This window comes from Phocoena phocoena, chromosome 2 (assembly GCF_963924675.1).
Source record: "Phocoena phocoena chromosome 2, mPhoPho1.1, whole genome shotgun sequence".
In the NCBI taxonomy this organism is placed as follows: Eukaryota; Metazoa; Chordata; class Mammalia; order Artiodactyla; family Phocoenidae; genus Phocoena; species Phocoena phocoena.
Genome location: NC_089220.1, coordinates 171186819 through 171209648, shown reverse-complemented (window position 1 = coordinate 171209648; position 22830 = coordinate 171186819). Strand labels below are relative to the sequence as shown.

Here is a 22830-nt window from a genome sequence, read left to right as displayed (position 1 = left end):
ATCTTGAGGTGCCTGATGAACCTATATGTTATCTCCTAACTGTGTTAATCTCTTCCTGGGGTCTTACTTCTTCTCTCCACTGGCCATGCTTCTAATTCACTCCTCACTCCTCAGCCCTCATCCTAGTCAGCCAGTGAGCATGCAGTAAAGTACACTTATTTTAATATTACTTAAGAAATAAACCATAAGGAAGGTAAGTTTGCTGCCAGAACAATGTATGGTATGATGCATTCTAGAGCCAACCACAAACACTTCTTCCATTATGCGCTGCTCTTGGATTATTCACGCCAGTTCTCCTTTTATTAGTATGGAAAATCAGGAGTTGACTGTGCTGTCCTTTCCCATTTGATGGGCAGTGAGCTTGATGCGCAGAGAAGTTAAGGAATGTGTCCCTTGTAGAAGCTGGACGAGAACTCCGCTTACTGCCTTTCGGGCTTAATCACTGCAGCAAAGACACGCTGGCTTCTCTAGAAATATGTTATGTTTTCAGATAAGGTGTCTCCTCATGGAAAGTTATTACATTTCTTTTGCTCACAGAGGATCTTAGCATTTCCATTTACAAATGGTTACAATTTTGTAGAATGGATATACTTTTGTTTTCCAAATGATCATATTGGTAATGCATGTTGCTCCTCTGATATATAGGAGGTTTTTTATGATCGTCTCTGGTAGTAACACGTCTGAGAAAATAAATTTAAATCATATGTCAACTGTGTTTTAGTTCCAACAAGGACAACCCAGACAGCAATTTTGTGAGCCTGCAAATCAACATCACTGCTGTAGCTCAAGTAGAAATAAGAGGGTAAGTAATAAACAAGGCATTATAGTAATTATACTTTAATAACAGCTTTCTGTATAGGAGTTATGATAAAGTACTAGTAAAAACTATATGGAATTTTCCTACTGTAGTAGAGATCACAGTTCCCTTTGGTTATAAAGTTTCATTCTTTTCAACCCATCATTAGTTTTCCACTGGTAAGTAGAGTCAACCCTGTATGATAATGCTAAGCCTATCAAAACAGGAGATCACTTTATTCTCCAAACTGACAGTTCAGTAATCAAACTATAAAAAACTAGTGATAAGAAGCCAGATAAAATAGGCAACCATGTGATTGCCCAAAAGTCTCACTTCCCTCCGAAATTATTTTCACATAATGAAAATTCAGCCTCACCATACCGCATCTTGAGTTTAAGAAATGGCTAAGTCTTAGATGTGAGGTTTGATGGGCTCTACACTTTGTGTCTTTTTCCTTCTGTCCTATTCTTTGAAGAAGTTGCCAATAAGCAATCAATTGAGAGACAGGAAGAATGTGGTCAAGTAAAAGGCTTGGAATAAATACCATCTGGGAAATCTGTGCCGGGAGGGAAAAAAGAAATTGGAAATGGACTGCATGTAGTTCTTATCTTGCACCAAGTGTGGACTTCATGGATTTTATTCCAATTCTTGTTTCATCAGAACAGTTAAGGACTTGGCTACAAATGTCAACTGGTATTTTAGGCTGAATTGTCCCTGGGGCTCTAGAAATCCCAGTTCCCTTTCCATTTCTGTAGGTCCTGAGTCCTGGTGGTTCACACTCCTCCATGATGCCAGCTGTAGATTTCTGCACTCAGAGCCATTGTCATTGTGCATTGTCTTAACTGCTGCCCCGTGTGCTCAACGGTGGTGGGGTGGTGGGGTGGTGGGGTGGGCCCCCCCCCCGTATGCCATCCTGGCACCACTGAGTTTCCACCTAGTGGGCTAGGGAATAATAATAATGCCTAACATTGATGATCTCTTCATGTGCTACACCAGCATGTTAGCATCTCTTAATAAGTGCTCGCACCCTCGCTGTACAAGTGAGAAAATTGTGGTGCATGGAGTTGAAAGTTACACAGCTAGGAACTGGGGAGCCAGAATGTAAATACAGGCAACTTGTCTCCAGCTACATGTTTATAAATGATCATGCTCTACAGCCTATGAGACAGAGGCTTTTGAACCTTGTCTACACAAATTTTGTGTGTACTTCTGTGGTTTCTTTTCATGCAGATGAATGTTTTTGACATTCATTCACTTTAATGCCTGTGCCTATAGTTCATTTATTTGAATTGTGGACGAATATAACACTGTAAAGCTATAAAGTAACATGTATCTATTCTACTTTTGATGAATACCGGGGGTTGTATTTTTTCTTTTTTTACAAGCTTTCTTATACTATCTCCTGCTACACACGTGGCAGAATGTCAGAAGGGTATTATGTGCTTAGAGGTGGAATTTCAGGATCAGGAAGTATACACTATTTAACTTTACTAAATAATACCAAACTGTTTTCCAAAATAGTTCTACCAAATTACAGCCCCACAAGAAGTGGATGAAGGTTTCCATTGCTCCACATTATTAACTAACTTTCAAAATGGTCTAGTCTTTCATTTTGAGCCAATCTGATGGATAGGAAATAATATCCAACTGAAGGTTTAATTGGCGGTTCCTTGATTCCTAAATGAGATTAAGCAGTTTTATGTGTTTGTTAATTTTTTATTCATCCTATTTGGGGAAATTTCTGCTCGTTCTTTTGCACCTATTTCTACTAAGTGACTTGAATTTTTCTTATTAGTTCATAAGAATCCTTTCATATTCTAGAGTTGATACACTAATCCTTTATCAGTCACGCATATTGCAAATGTCTTTTCACAGGGTTTGGGTTTTGTTTGTAAGTCAAGTTTATTGAGGTATAAATTATATAAAGTAAAACGGACTGTTTTTTAGGTGTCCAGTTTGAAGAGTTATGACACCACAAGAACATTCACTACAAAACAGTTCCAAAACCCCAAATAGTTTCTTCACGTGCCTTGTAGTCAATCCTACCCTCACTCCCACGCTCTGGCAACCTTGATCTATTTTCTGTCGCTCTGTTTCCAGAAAATCATATAAATGTACTCACACAGAATGTAACCTTTAGAATCTGGCTTCTTTCACTTAGCATAATGCATTTGAAAAAAATCCATGTTCTTACATGTATCAGTATTTTGCGTTTTGTTATTTTTTTGTGTGTTTTTAATTGCTGAGAGGTATTCCAGTGTATGGACGTCCCATGCATAATTCATCCATTCACAAGTTGGTGAACAGTGGGTTATTTCCCGTTTGGGGCTATTAATAATAAGTCTGCTACAGGAATTCACACACAGGTCTTTGTTGGGACATTTGTTTTCACAAATGGAGTTACTGAGTCGTATGGCCAGTGTATGTTTAGCTTTATAAGGAACTGCTGAGCTCTTTTTCAAAGGGGCTGTACCATTTCCATTTTGCATTCCCACCAGCAAAGCATGGGATGCCAGCTGAGCAGTGTGGTTGCCAGCATGTGCTTGAGATTTGTTTATTTGTTTTTAGCCATTTTGGTAAGTGTGTCAGTGAGAAGTATCTCACTGAGGTTTTAATTAGCATTTTCTCATGACTAGTGATACTGAGCATTTTTTCACTGCTTATTTACCATCCGTATCTCTTTTTTGGTAAAGTGTCTCTTAAAATTTTTATCCATTTATTACTGAGCTGTCAGTCCTATTATCGAGTTGTAAAAGTTCCTTACACATTCTGGATACAAAATCATTTATCAGATAAGTGTCCTGAAAATATTCTCTCCCAGTTTATGGTTTGGTTTGTTATTTTCTTAACAGTGATGTTCAAAGAGCAAATGTTTTTAATGTTGGTGAAATCCAACTTCTAAATATTTTATAGTTTGTGGTCTTTGTGTCCTGTCTAAATCTTTGCTTTATGGAGAGTCACAAGATTTTCTCCTATGTTTTCTTCTACAAGTTTCATAGTTTTACACTTTGGTCTATGATTAGTTTTAAGGTAATTTTTGTTTCTGGCGTGAGGTAAGGGCCAAGGTTCATTTTTGCATGTGAATATCCACTTGTTTCTGTGCCATTTGTTCGAAAGACTATTCTTTCCCCATTGAATTACTTGGCACCTTTGTTGAAATATCAGTTGTTCATCTGTGAGAGTCTATTTCTGTACCTCCTATTGTTTCATGGAGCTACGTGTATACATATACAACAAGTCCTGAAATGCAGTCTGTATTCTGAGATCTTGGTAAACCCCCTTACCAATTTAGTAGCATTTTGTGTGATGATTTTCTACAAAATTATCATGTTATCTGCGAATAAAGACAGTTTTACTTCTTTCTTTCTAATCTGTATGCTCAAAAGTTTAACCAGCTACAAAGCTACGGGGAACAGTCCCTGCAAGAGATCACTCTCACTTCTGACACAAACTACAGATTTGGGTGGTTCCCATCCACCCATAGGTTCAATAATTCACTTAGAAGGACACACCAAACTCTGAAAGCTATTATACTCATGGGTACAATTTATCACAGGGAGAAGATACAGATTACAATCAGCCAGGGGCAAAAGTGCATAAATTGGAGTCTGGGGAAGTACCAGACACAGGGCTCCCATTATTCTCTTCAGCAGAGGCAGGATGGATTACTTTCCTAGTATTGATGTGTAACAGTATGCTGCTACCAGGGAAGCTCACGCAAGCCTCAGTGTTCAGTTGTGGGTTTTGGGGGGGCGGGGGGTTTGGCGGGGGTGGAGGGTACGTTCCATAACATAGGTATGATTGATTGATTGACCACTTAATTGATCTCAGTCTCCAGGATGACTGAGATGATGTGACCAAACACCCCATCCTGAATCACTCTGTTGGTCTTTCTGGTGTGAGCCACTCCCATCCCCCAAAACCAAAGATACTCCTTCCTCTCAAGCATAAAATTTTGAGAGCATAGAGGTTACCTCTCAGAAGCTAAGGGCAAAGGCCAGACCTCTTTGAAGGCAAGGTTAAACTGTTTACTGCCTAGTTTTGCCTTTTATTTCTTTTTCTTTTTCTTTCTTACTGCATAGACTACGACTGCCAGTGCGAGACTGAATAGAAGGGGTAAAAGTAAAAGGTAAAGCCTTGCCTCGTTGATAGACCCCAGCTTGATCTTAAGGAGAAAACATTCAGTCTTTTACCATTAAGTCTGATGTTAGCTGCAGCGTTTTTATAGATGCCTTTATTAAGTTGAGAATGTTCCCTTTTTCCTAGTTTTCTTAACAATTTCTGACACGAATGTGTATTCAGTTTTGTCAAATGTGTTTTCTGTGTCTATGAAGAGGATTAAATGATTTCCCCTTTTTGCCCATTGAAGTGGCGACTCGGTTAATTTTTGTTTCTGAATTTTAAACCAAAATTGCATTCTGGGCAAGAAGCACACTTAGTCATGATGATTAGCCTTTTTATATATTGTGGGATTCAACTTCCTAAAATTCTGTTAGTGACTTTTGCATACATGCTGGGAAACATTGATCTGTAGTTTTCTTTTCTTACAATTTTGTTCTCATTTTGGTGTCAGGAGGATTGCTAGCTCCTTAAAATTAGATGGAAGTATTCACCCATCTTCTCTATCTTCTGGAAGAGTTTGTGTAGAATTGGTATTATTTCTAACTTAAATATATGGTACAATTCACCAGTGAAGTCATCTGAGCCTGGAGTTTTGGGGGTTTTTTGGGGGGGGGATGCTTTTTGTTTTTGTAGGAAGGTTTTTAACAATTCCATTGCATTCTTAAGATATAAAGCTATTCATATTATCTGTTTCTACTTGAATGGGGTTTGGTAGTCTGTCTTTCAAGGAATCATCTTTCAAGAATCATCTAAGTTGTTACATGTTTTGGCATAATTTTCTCTCAGTTTCCTTTTAACATCTGTAGGACCTCTAGTGGTTTCCCCTCATCATTCCTGATATTGGCAACTCATAACTTCTATTCCCTTTAATTTTCCTTAGTCAATCTGGCTAGTGTTCAGTGACCTTTTCAAAGAACCAGTTTTTGTTTCATTGATTTTTCTTTCCTTTTTTTTCCTTTTTATTTGTTTGTTTTGTTTTTGTTTTCTATTCCATTGGTTTCTACTTTTGTCATTATTATTATTTTCCTTCTGTTCATTTTGGGTTGGATTTTCTCTTCTTATTCTAGTTCCTCTATGTAGAATTAGAGACTTTCTTCTTTTCTTACATAAGCATTTAGTGCTATAAATTTCCCTGTAATATTATTTTAGCAGCATAATGTTGGGTTTTCATTATAATAACTCAGCTCAAAATGTTTCCCAGTTTGCTTTGTAATTTCTTCTTTAACTCATGAGCTGACTCATAGGAAGTAACTTGTTTGATTTAGAGATATTTGGAGCTAATCTAGATGTTTCACTTTTGTGCATTTCTAATTTAATTCTGCTGTCCCTCGTGATGAGAAAAACACTATATAAAAAAATCAGAGAAGAAAATACAAGCATTATCTTTTTACCATCTTATTTTGATATCTTTTTAAAATTTACTATCTTATTTTTACTATCTTATTTTGATATCTTTTTAAAATTTACTATCTTATTTTTACTATCTTATTTTGATATCCTTTTAAAATTTACAACTAGTGTATATGAAATTTTGTCTCTTTCTTTAAGCTTATCTTATCTTTGTTTTGCTTACCAAAAATAAACTGAAACTGTTTCTTAATTCCAAAATAAATTTTAGTCCAAGTCATCTAAGTGCTTAATTTAACTGTATTTATTCTCACATTTCCATTTTAAAAGATTAATATTTTTAATTATATTTCTGCCATCACTTATGACACCAGTGTTTCTAAGTAAAAAAAGAAGGAAACTTTCTATTTGTTTTACCAATGATCAAAACAGGTAATTTAAATTGGTTTCTCATGTAGGTGCAGTTATTTTCATTGCTAGATTAATATCCAACAATTTTCCACAGTTTATTCTCTAAGATAAAGGGTTTTTTTTAACCATTTTGCAAAGTAAAGCTCTTTCCTCCAAGTACTCAGCAAAAATATTTGTTCCAATGTTTAATTCTTCAAGGAGAAAACAGCTAGTGTGTTGAAAATCCTCCATGTTCAGTCTTCAGGAAAATCTAATTTTCTTCTTGGCCAATAGTGTTTATTCCAACATATTTTATCTAATAATTCTTTTCTAAAATTTACTGTTGTTTTTATAATTTTAAAAATAAACTCAAATGGAGTTATTTCTTCGAATGGGGAAAAATAAAGTATTGCAAATTGTCCCATTTGTTTCAAAGCCAGGTAATGTCAACACTGTCTTTAAGCAGATTTACACGTCATTTGTTGGTACAAAGGATTAATTTAGCATACACCTGCAGAGAAGTAAATTTGGTTATAAGAGGCAGCACACATAGTATTGATCTCACAAACAGTAATAAAATTGTGTCCTTGATAAACAAGGTCCTACTGTATAGCACACAGAACTATATTCAATATAAACTGTAATGGAAAAGAGTATGAAAAAGTATATATATATACACACACACACATATGTGTAACTGAGTCACTTTGCTGTGCACCAGAAACTAACACAACATTGTAAATCAACTATACTTCAATAAAAAAAATTCTTAACAAAATAAAAATAAAATTGTATCCTTGGCAAAATAATCAGGACTGAGTAGGTTTGTGTTAAGAAAGACTGTGATCATGGATAACCATGATTTACACAGATACTGTCTATAGCAGGTATAGCCAACCTACACATTATTGTTCCATACAATAAATGATAGTCTTTGCTATTTGGGACTAACAGGGATTGGAAATGGGATTATGAAAATAGGGCTCACACCACACAACCAAATCATTAGATTTGAACTCCCTGATAACATACAGACTTTAACTTGTAAAAAACCGAATTCCTTGCTTCCCCTTAAATCCCCTCCTCATGTCCAGTGTTACCACTGAGTACCCCAGCCTTATTACTCGAGGGTCTCCGTGGAATAACGCTCTGTCTAAGAATGTGAAGACCATTCGGTACGGGTTGTTAGGTTACTACACTGGCTGTACCTCTTAGGCTAATTAGTTGTTCACATTCTCTTTTTTTCTTTCTCACTTGCTAGCTTCTTTCTTAATAACTTTGAAGACAATAAACGTTTCACTTATATAGTTGGGAATCTTTAGGGAGCCATTCTTTGTCTGTGGTTTCCCCAGATTTGAAAAGGTCTTAGAGGATATATAACTGGTTTTTATGAACCATACTTTTTGAATTTTTCCCATGCCCTGTGATAGACTGTGTATTTCTTTATAGATTTCTATTTGATTTTGCTACACAAATGGGCCAGGAGGTTTTTTTAAGTTGTGTTTACTAAAACCACTGCAACCTAATGGCCCCCACAGAGCACTGTAAGTCGGAAATAGAGCGAATAGCACTTAGTAAACCTGAGCCCTCGTCTTCACGTGCAACCAACCCCCTACATTTTTGGTCATCAGTTTTATTTTCATGTATAAAATGAGGAAGTTTGAGCACATTGTCTCCACAGTACCTGCCAAGGTCTAAATTTATGACTCTCTGGTCCTAGGAAATTTATGACCAGTGCTACAGGGTTGATGACCATAGGAATAAACATTTTCAGAGAAAATGGGCTCAGCTTCTATTCTGTATTTTTTTTCTTCTCTATACCAAAATAAATAAAGTTTCCCTAGAGCCTCACAATGGATGTAGAGCATGGAACCAACTCTCTGGCTAAACTGAGAGCAAAGGAAAGCTTTGGGTGGTGAGGTTGTCAAGATCCTTTGGGAAGGGAAGCCCAAGCTCTCTGGGCACCCCTCTGATGAAATCACCCTGCCATCTTCTCTTCTCCTCACCACGTCCCCTATGACCGATCCAAACTTGGTTTAATCAAATCAAGTCAGAAAGGGGAGCGTGGCACAATCACAAACTGATCTACAAGTAGAAAACGGTAAAGCATCAGTCCAGAAGGCCGTGCTCTGCGCTTTTTAGTTACTAGTGGTACGTGAAGGATGAATGCAAAGGGCTTTACAATTTAGAAACATTTCTGTGGGTTGTCAGTTTAAAAAAATGGACGTCTCCCATCCACCCCAAGGAGAGAATGAAGCCAAATTGACTTCGACCAAAAGCATTTGACATGTTTTCCAATCATTTGTAGTGTACAACCCAGGGTTTTATCAAACTTTTCCAGATGAGGAGATAGAGACACACAGAAATTAAATTATTTGCCCTAGGGTCAGAATTTAACCCAATGCATTTTGCTTTCTGCTTTAGAAAGACATTACCCAAAAGATAACATTTCAAGTTGCTCAAGGCTGTGCTAATTACTGGGTACTCTTAAAAGGGCATTTAAGACTTCGGATTGCCAAGAGATGTTTTCTGCTGAAGTTAGCTGAAGGTCTGAGAATTCTTTTAAAGATACCTTTTACTAAAAACTGCTAGAAAGCATTGTTTGGGGGGAAGTGTCCTTTTTAAGATTCTATAACGATAACAATTTAGTTTGCCATCAATTTTTAATATGGAATGATGCCATGTGCTCCCTTTCTAGGTGTAAGTAGCAGGCAAAAATACCTATGTAACAAGTTAATATCCTACTTACATGATTCTACCATGTAACTCTCACATTCTCTCACTCTGTCTCACGCTTCCAGTTATCTATAAAATAACTCTAGAACTTGATCAGGCTTTATTTTGGCTCTGGGCCTGGCCTTGTGAGAGGTATGCCTGCATTCACGGAAAGCCAGAGAAATCTAAGAAGGAGAAATATACAAGTGGCCACTTTTCCACCCTGAAGTATGTAACTAGAAACGGTATTTCGGCACGACTGGACATTTCACACACCACACAGAAGTTTAGATTTTTATCCACAAAAATGTCCCATTTCTTGATATGGCATAAAGCATGGATTATAGATCCTGTACACACACGCGCGTGCACGCGGACGCGCACACACACACTTACACAGGATCTATAGACAGATGTATGTATTCACGCATGTATATGTGAAATTATCCATCTCAGCTCAGGCATGCTCTCTGCTCTGCCCCCTAGTGCCCAAGAGAGGAGATGCTATAAAATAGTCAATCTCTGAGCTAGAGACCAGTTAATTAAGAGATGTTTCAGACCCTTACCTATTAGTGATTTTGCTGAACAAAACTTTCACTACTTTTTTCCTCGCGGGAAATATCTATTCAAATAAGTTGACAGTCACTCTTTGCCGCCGCTGTTAATGTACTCCACACAAGTGAAGCGTTCTTTACGTGTGCCAACACCAGCCACTGATGTCACATTCCATGTTTCAGGGTATCCCACCCTCCGCAGATCGTTCTGCCCATTCGTAACTGGGAACCGGAAGAGAAGCCCCGCAAGGAGGAGGGAGTTGGACCACTGGTGGAACATATTTATGAGGTAGCCGTTGTCTCTGTTGAAATTGCGTTCAGGGTTTGTTCTTATGCTCTTTAGTAATAATAAAAGACACCAGTCTGAGGTCAGAGCTGTTTATATCCTGCCTAGATTTGTCCTCATTTGCTCTCATATTGCAGTGGGTGCTGGGAGTGTCCTGTTAAGTAACCACTCTACCGTCACTTGCTTTTTAGTGGCGAGAGCCATTATACAGTGAGAAACATTTTATCTTGCTCCTGTTCATTTTTAAATGCTCTTTATTTCCTCTCTTTTAATGTTTGGACAGCCTACTTCTAAAAATGACTAGCTCCCTAGACTTTCACTTCTTCCTACATTTTCAGCTATTTTTAAAACCCACCCACCTCTTAAACTAAAGGGTCACCAACCAGAAGTTATCAGACAGAGAAAACTGTATGGATTATTCACAATTGTACCCCCCAAAATGCATATATAATGCGGGTGGATGGTAGATGGGTAAGAATAATTTTACTGTTCATTCGACTAACCCCAATCAGACATGTATCTTATTCTGAGATTTAAAACAGTCCACTGATTTTCCAGAAGCAAACCACGAGCTCCTGATAAAGCTCTGATGATCTGATCCCACTTCAAGTGTTAAATTGTTTATAGGGAAGAGCTTTGTGAACACATTATATGAAACATTTAAATTTTTTTATAGTTAGAAACCAAGATATAGTAAAGGGTTAGTTTAATAGTGGTTCTTTTTTTTTTTTCTTTAAACAAAGTAAATGCTATCAGTGGAGAACAGTTTTTCCTGTTCAACTTCAAGGGGCCAGGAATGGAAATCTGGTGAAAATGATGTTACAAGCCATTTTCTGTTTGAGCTTCCTTCTTGGTCAATGCTCCCTATCCCTTTCTTGTGTCATGCATGCCGCTGACCCAATAATTCTGTGACTTTCATCTCAAGCTACAAGGGGCATGAATAGCATTCTCTAAGGATAACAATAAAGCCATTTCAAAACTGATGAGCTGTTTACATATATGGGGAAGAAGCATCAGCTCCTGTGCTGTGTCAACATGAAAGCCTGCCATCTGCCCAACCTGTGGTCCAGAATCAGAAGCCCTGTCCAAAGCTGGATCAAAGCTTTGGCTTAAGCTCTCTTGATAACAAAAGGATAACACAGTCCCCAAGGCCATTCAGATTAAGAACCTAGCTGGAAGAAAAAGTATTGTCAAATAATTTATTAAACCTTGTGTGCACTAGTTTCTCCTTAAGAATGGTGAAATTTTAAAGTCTGAAAACATTCAAACTCAATCATTCTCAGGGCAGCCCTGTTTCTAATCTGAGCAAAATGGATCATAAAATTTTAGGGTAATAACCAGTAGTGCCAAAAGTAATCGCTGAACATTTCTTACAGGCTAATCTCTTGTCTCAAAATATACTTTTATCACAGGATGCCATGTTGCTTTGATAATATGAATTAAACAAGCCACCTAATAAGCGAAACCAATAATAAATTGTTTTATGGATCATTACAGTTGTCAGGACTGTGGGAAAAAAAGACGAAAGGTCCCAGCTAACTTTGAAGTGAAGTTTTGAAAACCACAGTAAATTTAAATCCACTTAATGTTTTGTGTCCTGCAAGGATAGGATTCTTGTGTTCGAAATGTTCATCTCCTTATGCACTGTGGCCTTCCTTTCCTTGAGACTCGTTGATTAAAACAGAAGGAGCTCAGCTTTGAAATGCACACTTGAAGTGAACTGTGGTGAGTCCGGACCATCTCTGGTATTTGATGGATAGCCATTTTTCCAGAGGGTGAGAGAAAGTGCATCGCATATGGTTGCAATTGACAAATCAGTAGTCAGGAAAGGGGCAGGTTTCGATGTAAAGAAAGAATAACCAGGTTTAGAAAGCAGGTAATTAAAATGGCATTCCTAGCACTGTGATTCGATGAATGTAAATGTAAGGTACACTGCACGATTATCAGACACGGTGAATCTGGTCTTTGCAAAGGAACTCTACCCTTAGAGCTTCACAGACTGAATCGTCTTCTCTCAGCATCAGCTCATCTTTTGCTTTCAGAGCTCCTCTTGCTTATAGAGACTCTGTCTTCCTGTTTTCGTGGTCAAAGTCCGTATTTTGGCGTTGACTTAAAGCCAAAATAAGTGCTTCTTTAGAAGAGGTCCAGAGTCTACGGAGCTTGGTTTCATCTCGCTGCCTTGTGCTAACCGGTCCATGACGTGTTCCTTGCTGGCAGCTGCACAATACCGGACCAAGCACCATCAGTGATGCCCTTCTGGAGGTGGGCTGGCCCTTCTCTGCCCGGGATGAATTTCTCCTCTACATTTTGCATATTCAAACTCTGGGACCTCTGCGATGTCAAACAAATCCTGCTATCAACCCACAGGATATAAAGGTAAGAAAGCCTTGTCTAACCAGCAGCTTGGCTCCATTTTTCATGGTAAGGAGAAAATACAAACAGTGGCTTACTAAAAATAAAAAGCAAAGTAATTATGTTACTTCAGTGATAATGGATCAGACCTTTGCTTTTACTGTTACAGGTAAAATACCAGATCGAACTTAAAATATCACTCCTAGAAAACTTCAGTTTCTCCTGGTTTTATTGCTCATGGTAATCTGTCATTCATTTAGCCTCTTTCGATATTACCTCTTACATATGGTTTGACTAGCAGCATGACCAAACCCAAATCAAAAATAGACCCCATGTCATGTTTTGGAGAATTTGTACAAAATGCTATTTATAAAGTCTTTTTCGGTACATTGCCAAAAAGCATAAGGATCTTTGCCAAAATGGGCTTTTCCAGATGTTGCCAACAGCAAGTAGTGAAATGCGATAATTTGCCAAAGACCGTCTTAATGCCCTGAGACCCCCGGCTTATAGAGGCGTCTAGGTCAGGGCTTCTCAAACTCTAAGCGCATCCGAATCACCTGGAGGTCTCTGTAAGACACAGGGTCTGGAGGGGGTCTGAGATTCCGCCTCTCTGCAGACCCCCAACCCGATCACCATCTGCTGGTTTGTGAGTCACACTTGCACTACCCAGGACCTCAAGCATCCACAGAGCTGATTCTGTCCAGATTAAAACCCAAATCTGGCTTTGGGTTCCTTCTGGGAAGGAAAGAAATTAATGAGTGTAAGCCCTTGAAAATGTCACATTTGAATTGAAAAAAAAAAAAAAAATCCCTCGTTAATGAGATGTCCTCAAAAGAGAACTTCATTAACACTCTCTAGTACTGGCAGGGACACGATGAGCAGAGGGCAGGATTTGGGAAATACTAATTCAATCATCCGGAACACAGGTCCGCCTCTGTTCTCAACCAGTGGCACTGGGGCGCTGACATTACAAAAGGATTTCTTCTTCAACCCAACGTGCCTTTTATTCAAAGAGAGGAAGATTGAAAGGAGGTCCAGTATTCACGGATTTGTGGGGCAACCAGCCTCATTCTTCATGGGGAACTAATAAATAAGGCCACTTGTATTCCACAAAATTATTTAAAATACTTCCTCCTTGGCATCCTTCCCCCGCCCCACCCCATTTCCTCTCTCTTTGTTCTTCACTGAGATAATTTTAACATCTTCAAGGACAGTAGCTTATTAGAAAATAGTATCTTTAAATGTTAATAGATAACATCTAAGTAATGAAAACGTTCACATCTCTTGTTCTGCAGTTACCTGAGACCCTGTTTCAGTCACGAGATTCTTGGAGCACATGGTTATGCAGAAGGTTTCTGACTCTCTTTGAGTTTAATGCTTAGTGTGTATCTGACACTATTTCTATATATTTGTATATATTATGTAACTTGGTGCAGTGTGTTGGTGGTGAGTTACTTTTTTCTTTGTTGCAATTTAACAAACGTTTACACTGGCTGTAATGGTACCAACAGATAACTAGCCTTAAACATTGGCAGATTCGTGCAAACTGGGTGGGAGTATGTCCCCATTACCTGCATTCCCTGCTAGCCAGTTATTTCTTAAAGTATAGACTTTGATTAAAAATCTTTCTGAGGCTAGTACTTTTTAAAATGCAACTCAGTTGTGCTTATTTTATAAAACTCCATCTGTAGAAACTGAATATAAGATTTGATTACAATAGAAAGTAAGGGCGTGCTAAAATAACTAAGTATAACAAGTTGTGAATTCTTGAAATTCTGAATTCATGGAAAACTTGAAAGGTTACTACTTTCAGGTTCTCAAAGTACTTTAACCTGTATTTAACAAGTATTACCCAAAGAGTCTAAATGAGCTTTTATCAATAAATAGATTTTAAAACTTGATAATCAATTTTTATATGAGTAGCTATAAACAGTTGAGAGTACTTGGAAATTACTTTCCTCTTAAGATATTAAATAGTTTCTTGGTGAAGTCACTATTAATTTACTTGGCAATTTCTTTCTTTCTGGATAATGCAAAGCTAAACAGTCTATTCTTTGTCTTAAATATGAATTGGAAATTAGCAAATTATTTATTATATCTTGTTGTTGTCAAAAGAATAGGCCAGGTAAACTTTTAAATCTCATATCGATTTCAGATTCTTGCATCAAAGCTAATTGCCAGGGTTTTTTTTTTTTTTAATTGGAGTATAGATAGTTTTATTTTAAACTATCTAATTTTTTTAGAAACTTAGTTCTTTAACTGGGGAGCAGAGAGGGGGTGGATATGGTATAAGGAAAAAGGAGACAGAAATGTATTCGCATAGGCAGAATCAAACCACAGAGATATATTCGCACAGGCAGGGTCAAACCACAGAAATATATTCGCAGAGGTAGGGTCAAACCACAGAAATATATTCGTATAGGCAGGATCAAACCACAGACATATATTCACATAGGCAGGATCAAACCACAGAAATATATTCACATGGGCAGGATCAAACCACAGAAATACATTCACATAGGCAGAATCAAACCACAGTATTAAATCTTACCTATGGGTGGACGAATGTACAATTCCTTACTATATGGTTCTACAATTTCTTTATGAGTAGAGGGATAGGTGGTGTCTCTAAAACCTCTGCATCTACCAGTCTTTTCTGAGGATGCTCCAGGCTCCACTGGATCAGCCACCAAAATGTCCCAACCATGGACCTATCAGAGGAGGAACCACCACCTCAACTTTCTGAAATTTCTTCCAGAGGATTTCCAGAGTTGCCCACCATGTTTTCCTCTTCAGCCATTCAGTTGATTTCCTTTCACAAAAAATCCCTTCCTCTTGTGTTCACATAAAATTTTTTAGTCCACTTCTCCCATGTATATTTTCACTTTTATCCACTTACCACAGAAAATAGCTCTCTCCTTCACTGACTCTTTCCAACTCTCACAAGTTCTCAGGAGATTGGCTTATGAATTGGAAACCATCGGATCTCCTCTGAAACATTTTCTAGGCCACCCACTTTAAGGAACCAGTGCCGCCAACTCTAAAACCTTTGAAATTCCCCAGATATCCTCCGCAGAATCTCCACAAGGCTTCACTCTAATTAAGTCTATCAGCATTTAATGTAATGTACTTAACACAACCATTTTTTTCCTATTTTTAAAAATTACTCATGTAGCAACTGCCCTGGCTTTATTTTTTATTGCAAATACTTAGTTGTGTGCATCAAAGCCATACTGTGGATAAAGTAGATTTTCTTGTGGGCTGGTCCGAGAGCTGAATCACCATTTAAAACATCATTTCTAAAGACGAAGGTATTCTGAGTGCCAAACATTCAAGGCTGAAAACCTTCTGAAATACAACCCACCTATAAATTAAGTATGCCTTCCAAATGCGCTCTCCTCACTTCAGCCTCCAAGTGCAAGTCGGCCTGACCGGGTTCAGTTCTAACAGGAAGTGTACTGTTTGGTTATCCCATGAGTCACCCGAATGTCCACAAGGTTTGAAGAGGAGACACTGACCACGTTGGAAAGCCACCACCATGTCCGTGTTCTCCTAAGACCTGTGGCTGTCTTAGGAGAAAGTGGGCACAAGATCTCACCCACATCCCACTCATTTGTTACCCAAGTACAGAGCGTCGACAACTAAATTAGGGCTGCGGGCAGGGAGGACACATTCAGAAGGGCGTGAGGTTTTTATCTGTAAGTGCTTGCCTCATGTTAGCCTGTGCGGGGACCCACTCGGCCTGCTTTCTGACACTGTTCAAACGTCTGAGCGTGGGGGTAGAAAGAAGCCCGGGGAGATGATGGGCTTCAGGAAAAGCTTGACTGAGGTGCACAGACCCTTGCGGATTGCAGCTCAAGCAAGCGTGAGGGGTGGCACTTGGGAGTGTCACTGTCACCCCGGCTTTCACTCCCAACTCCAATGAAAAGGCTGTGGTCTCTGGTTTTCTGTTCCTCCCATGATAGTTCCACTTCATTTCTCTGTCTTCTACAAGCCTGGGGGCAGAAGCAGGTGGCCGTGACGTTTCTACTTCCAGACTCCATGGTCTAGGGCAGGGACAGAGGGTTTGGAGGCGGCCATTTCCCCACATCCTACCATCTGAAATATTCTGAAACCTTCAACTGTCTGCAGCACTCCAACCAATCCATTAAATCTAATTCGTTCCAGATCCTTCTTGGAATAAAATTTTAGAATTGGGTAAAGTATTTCTCAACTATTCTAAAGGCAGTAAAATAATGATTTCAAACTACCAATTTTCTTATTTTGGTGGACTCTATCCTAGGGTTGGGAGAGTCCTTCAAACAGGCTACAATCTCTCGATAAGATGAAGTTGAAAAAGTAAACACGATTAAGGAACCAAATTTGCATAGAGAGTAAAGAATTTTTTTAATTGGCAAGATTTTGTCAGGAACAGCCAAGTACGAGATGCTGGGACACAGAGCTACGGATTGTAAGACTGTGCCCAGAGAGCAAAACAAACAAGGTGGTCAAATTCAACCTGCGTTAAGATCACAGTAGAATGTTCTGGGGTTGAGTTCAAGAAGGGAGAATCCTGAGGGAAAAATGATCTCTCGGGGACTGGACTAGGACAACTGATAGCAAGAGAGAAAGCCAAGGTAGGAAGAACTGTCTTTGGAGCCATGGAAAGCAGGAAGTTACCACTGAGAACTGATCTCCTGAACAAGACCGCTCCCACAGGAAGTCCAAATTACAACCAGAGAGTGCAGACATGGAAAGCAGAAACACAGAAACTGTTCATCAGGGATTACAGCCCTGCAAATTGCTTTTTTAAATCAGACAGTGGCTTGGCAAACTTGCATAGTTTTGTCTTATCCTTAAGAGAATTTTCTTCCTTCATAACTGCCTCCATCTGCTACTGCTTCTTGTTAATTCAGAGTGCAGGACACTTGGTACTTCGTAGGTCAGCAGGTCCCAGCCCAACTCTCTCTCTCTCTGTCTCTCTTTCCCTCTCTCTCCCTCCCCCTTCCCTCCCCCTCCCTCTCTCCCCTCCTTCTCTCCCCCCTTCCCTCCCCCCTCTTTCCCCTCCCTCTCTCCCCCTCCCTCTCTCCCCTCCTTCTCTCCCCCCTTCCCTCCCCCCTCTCTCCCCTCCCTCTCTCCCCCTCCCTTCCCTCCCCCTCCCTCTCTCCCCTCCTTCTCTCCCCCACCCTTCCCTCCCCACCCCCTCTCCTCTCTCCTCTCTCTCTCCTTTCTCTCCTGCTCTCTCTGATAGAGGAATTTCATTCACCTGTTACTTATAACACTACCTGTAGTAGTGTTACTTATCACATCACCAATTTTCAGCCACCAAAGACAATATACTTTCTGAGGTCTATTTCTCTTTGCCTTATCTTCTCTTTAAGATGGTCTTCAAGTCCTCATGTATATTTCAGAAGGTAAAATCACATGTCCAACAACTAAGCTTCAAAATCACCAAAGGAGTGAACTGATTCTTTCAGTTATGCTTTGCATGAACTGTTCAGGCGGTTAAAAAACAGCTGTGGTTTTTTTCTCTCCCAACAAATCCTGAACATTTATGTCTTAAAGAAAATGACATGGTGGCCCGACCCCTTGGACTTGTCTCTGTTTCGATTTAATTACAGGCAAAGAGTCACAGGAGAGAAGGGCGCCGCCCCTTGTGGACTAGGAATATCTGAAATCCAAAGGCAAATGACAAACAAGTTGAAAAAACAGTGTGTGTTGCGTTTGTTTGGATCCGCAGAGCCCTTAATCGAAGGTCACCCAACTCTTCTTCCAAAGCTGCATTTCCAACTGCACTGCACATTCCAGCCACACAGTATCCCTTTAATCTGTAAATTTAAACCTATCCTAGGGTAAGAGTTTGTGAAGATGTATGAAAATAGAAAACTCCTGTTGGGGTCAGATTCAGACTAGCACTGGGGAGAGAGCCATATTGCTAACAATTGTTTCCTTATTGCAGAAAGAAGCAACTTTCATGTTTGTTCTAAAGAAGATACATGAGTGTTTACCACCAGCTTGCATAGCACTTAGCAAACATTACCCTGAACTGAAAGTCCGCCTAACATGGGCGCTAAGGGGCCAGCCTCCCTCACCCCTAAGGGTTTCAGATTAAGGAAAAACTTGACTTATGGGTTCATGATCCATTGTGAAACAGGCTCTGAAAATTCATCTGGAAAATAGCCTTTAACTAACTGTTTACATTTCTTGGATAACTTCTACCTTGTTTTTTGGGTTGTATTTTGTTTTGTCCTTGGAAATAATTTCTGGAATGCCATTTGAGAAATCTATGTTGCCAGCCATTGGAAGACTTTCTGATGATGGTGTTTAAGCGTGGCATTCCTCTGTTTGTAAAACAATGTCACTAAAAGAAAGAAACACATTTTATCAACCAACCCCTGCTGTGTCATACGTTCATTCTCTAGCTCAGAGAAAGTCCTTTGTTTTACCGAGAGACCACTTAGAAATATTTGTGAGAAACGGTACACCAGGGACCACCACAATAGGTTGTGTCATAACTTTATCTGTGCACAAGCTGCATCTGATATGAACACACAGGAAGTTGAAGAGTTTTCTTCTCTTTGGGTTATTATTTTACTACAGCTACTACTACTACCGCTGCTGCTGCTGCCACTACTACTAGGCTACACCTTGGGAATAAAGAATATGCCCTAGCTCTTTCCAGCATCTCTGCTCTATAGTTCGGTTACTTACAAAGTTAACATGTCTCCCAGTGACCTATTAAAAAAAGAAGAAATTGGACATAACAAATCTCAAAGCAAAAATTACACACACACACACACACACACACACACACATACACACACACGAGTGTATGATGGGAAACATATAAGGGAATCTTAAAGATTTCCACAATTCTGAATTTTCTGTCTAAGCTCAAGTTTTAATCTTACGCTGTAAAGGTTTCTCTATCAGATTCTCCACCACTGAGTATCCCTGAGCTAACTCATGGCTCACCTGCCATTGTCCTGGAATACTGCAAAGGCCATGGGGCTGACCCTCACCCCGCTCCCAGGCACCTCATCACCCCAGTGCTCTGAACATCACCTCTAGCTACCTGACCTCTGAAATATTCAGTTCAGCATCCAAGACTCTAAATCAATCTCCTGCTTTTCTATTTTTCCTCACTTCCTTTCTCCACTAGCCCTTTTCTTCCTTGATATGAAAACTTTCTCTGAGTCAGTTCACCCACCCGACTCCCAAGGCTGCCTTTGGCCATGCTTTCTTTCCTGCCAAGCCTGGAATCCACGATGAGCTGGTTAAAACATTCTTGTACAAGCTCCCTTACTTCGCCTCCCTTGTCCTCTATCCTTTCCGAGTCCCTGCGCCCTCCCAGATTTTGGCTTCTCTACCACTTAGCCTGCGGGCTTGCTGCAGACCGAGGGCGAATCGTGCTCACTGGGCCGCAGTATCTGCAGACTCCCCTCTGCCATCTGATGGTCTCTCCCTCCGGCTCACCTCAACCGGCTTCTCCAGACCTTCACTCCTCTCCCCGTACCTCCATGGTCCATCCATCAGTCTCTTGAACATCACTACTATTGGCAGGTGACCTTAAAGCGAGACAGTCTTCAAATGACCCATTTCCCATCCCAAATCCCTCCTCACCGCCCGCCTCCCACCCACACATACACCTTCCAATCATCTCTCCCTCATCCTTAGCTCCTCTCCAGCACTTTCAGAGGAAAGTTCTCCCATTTCCAAATTTAACTTTGCTGCATCGACTATTCCCCGTTTTCTGTATCTGCAACCTCCTCTCTACTAGCTCCTTCCTTGGAGCCTATAAAGTTACTTATTTCCTCCATCTTCAAAACAAACAATAAGCAAATAACTTGCCTCTGTATCCTCTTACAAGAACAGATTTCTTTTCCCTTCCATTGTTAGCCAAGCTTGCTACCCCTACTTCCTTATTTTTCTTTTACTCTTATTATAGTTTTTTTGGTTTTCATCTTAAGAGATACTAAACGTCCATCATAGGAATATATCAGGCAAGATGTAAAAAGATAAAGAAGAAAATATTTAATTTCTAGTAATGTCACCACCCACTCACTGTTATATTTTCCATTTATTTATGCATTAATTTTTCACTTCACCCATAAACATTTCATTGTATATTGCCAATAATTAAGGACACTCTTTAGAAACCCATAATTCCATTATCATACCTAAAAAGTAATTAGCAAAACTTCCTTAATATCATTAAAACTCCACCACTGCCTAACAATTAGATGGCTATTCTGAATAGTCCTATTTCTGACACACAATGTAAATAAAAAGCCATTAAAAAAATCATATTATGTGTGCAATTTTGTAACCTGCCTTTTCCTCTTACTAAGATCTTATATCTTTCTAAATTACTACATAGCTCTACATCATTTTTAAAAAACTGTCCAGTAGTCTTTTGTATAAATGTCGTAACTTTTAAACCAGCATCCTCTTTATGCCCTTAAAGCTTTATGTTACTATCTTTTGTCTCCCTTATAAATAGCTGCTAAGAATATTCATGTTTTATTTTGCTTTGTTTTAGTGCTTTCTTATTTGGAGGATGAAGCTGCACCTCATCTCTTAGCCGTTAGGAATTAGTTAATATGAGAATAAGATTGAGATTTAATTTCATACTTCTTCAAATAATTATCCATTTCTCTAAACCCATTCATTCTTTAGCTTCTGTGGTTCAGTTTCCACCTAGACCAATCCCCTGCTCAGGAAAGGGCATCCATAATTTCTTTTTTTGTTTTTTTTTTAATTGAGATATAATTGACATATAACATTTTATTGTATTCAGATGTACAACATAATGATTCGATATTTGTATCTATTGCAAAATGATCATGATGTCTGGTTAACATCCATCACTTTATATATTTACAATTTTTTTTCCCTTGGGATGAGAACTTTTAAGATGTACTCTCTTAGCAGTTTTCAGATATACACTGCACTATTGTTACTTATAGCCACCATGCTATACATTACATCCCCAGGACTTATTTACTTTATAACTGAGATTTGTACTTTTTGATCCCCTTCACCCATTTCACCCACCACTGACCCTCACCTCTCACAGCCACCGATCTATTCTCTGATAAGTTTGTTTCGTGATTTTTTTGTTTTTGTTTTTTTAGATTTCACTTGTAAGTAAGATCATAAGGTCTTTCTGTGTCTTATTTCACTGAACATATTGCCCTCAAGGTCCATCCGTGTTGTCACAAATGGCAGGACTTCCTTCTTTTTTATGGCTGAATAATTCTGCACTGTATATCATTGTATATGTTTAGCACAATTTCTTTGTCCATTCATCTGCTGGTGGACACTTAGGTTGCTTCCAGGTTTGGCTATTGGAAACAGTGTTGCACTGAACATGAGTGCAGACAGCTTTCCCAGTTAGTGTTTTTGTTTTCTTCGGGTAACTATCCAGAAGTGGAGTTGCTGGATCGTATGTCCATAATTTCTTAAGTGACAAATTCAGTGAATCCTTTTAGTTCTAACCTTTCTTTATTCCTCGGCAGGATTTAACATTCTTAGTCACTTATTTTTCCTTTATTTTTCTTTTCTGCTACATTCTTTTGGTCAAGCAAGTCCCTGAAGCCAGCCCAGGCTTAAGGGGGGGATTAGACCCTAACCTGTCCATGGGAGGAATAGCAAAGAATCTAGCCCATTAGTCACTATTTTTGCAACTTTCTTTTCCTGAGGCTGCTGTAGAATCACACTTTCCTGGGTTGTCTCCTACATCTGATTTCCCCCTGTGACTTTTCCCAGCTGGGTCTCCTTCCTCTTTTTTTTTTTTTTTGTTTTCTGATATTTGTTGGATGTTATATATGACTCTATGCTTCTCATCTGACATTTTCTCATGGGGCAACTCAGACCAGTTGGCAGACAGTGACTGTACAGCTTGACAGGTGCTGATGGAGAGCACAGCCATCATCTGGAACATCAGACAGGCCTCAGGGAGTCAGCCTGGAGCAGGGCAGGAGCGGAGCGTGGTTCTGCTTGCTGGGAAGCAGGATGCCCGGGCCTCTTGATGAAGGGGGAGGCTGGCGGAGCAGACGGAGGTCAGCATATAGGGGGCTGTGTCATACCAAGAAGCCTGGACTCTATCTTTCTGTTTATCCAGTAGATTTTTCTAGGTTCTTAGGACAGGATGAGCCCTATCATTTCAGCTGCAGTGTAGGCATATCTCTTTTCATTCCACGGAGATGAGCATACTAGGATTCTTCCTGTGACTACAAAAAAAAAGACTGGGTAAAAGATGTGCTGTCAGGGACAGGTAGCGGGGA

General features: G+C 39.4%; 1 protein-coding gene across 2 annotated transcripts in view; it reads left to right on the top strand.

Moving 5' to 3' along the window:
• Positions 1-22830, top strand: part of ITGA8 (integrin subunit alpha 8) — a 177718-nt gene that overhangs the window by 121197 nt on the left and 33691 nt on the right. For both annotated transcript variants that reach the window (XM_065871272.1, XM_065871271.1), the window contains 3 exons: positions 722-802; positions 10108-10213; positions 12428-12586. In XM_065871272.1, coding sequence (XP_065727344.1) covers positions 722-802; positions 10108-10213; positions 12428-12586 — 346 coding nt within the window. The remainder of the gene's footprint in view (positions 1-721; positions 803-10107; positions 10214-12427; positions 12587-22830) is intronic.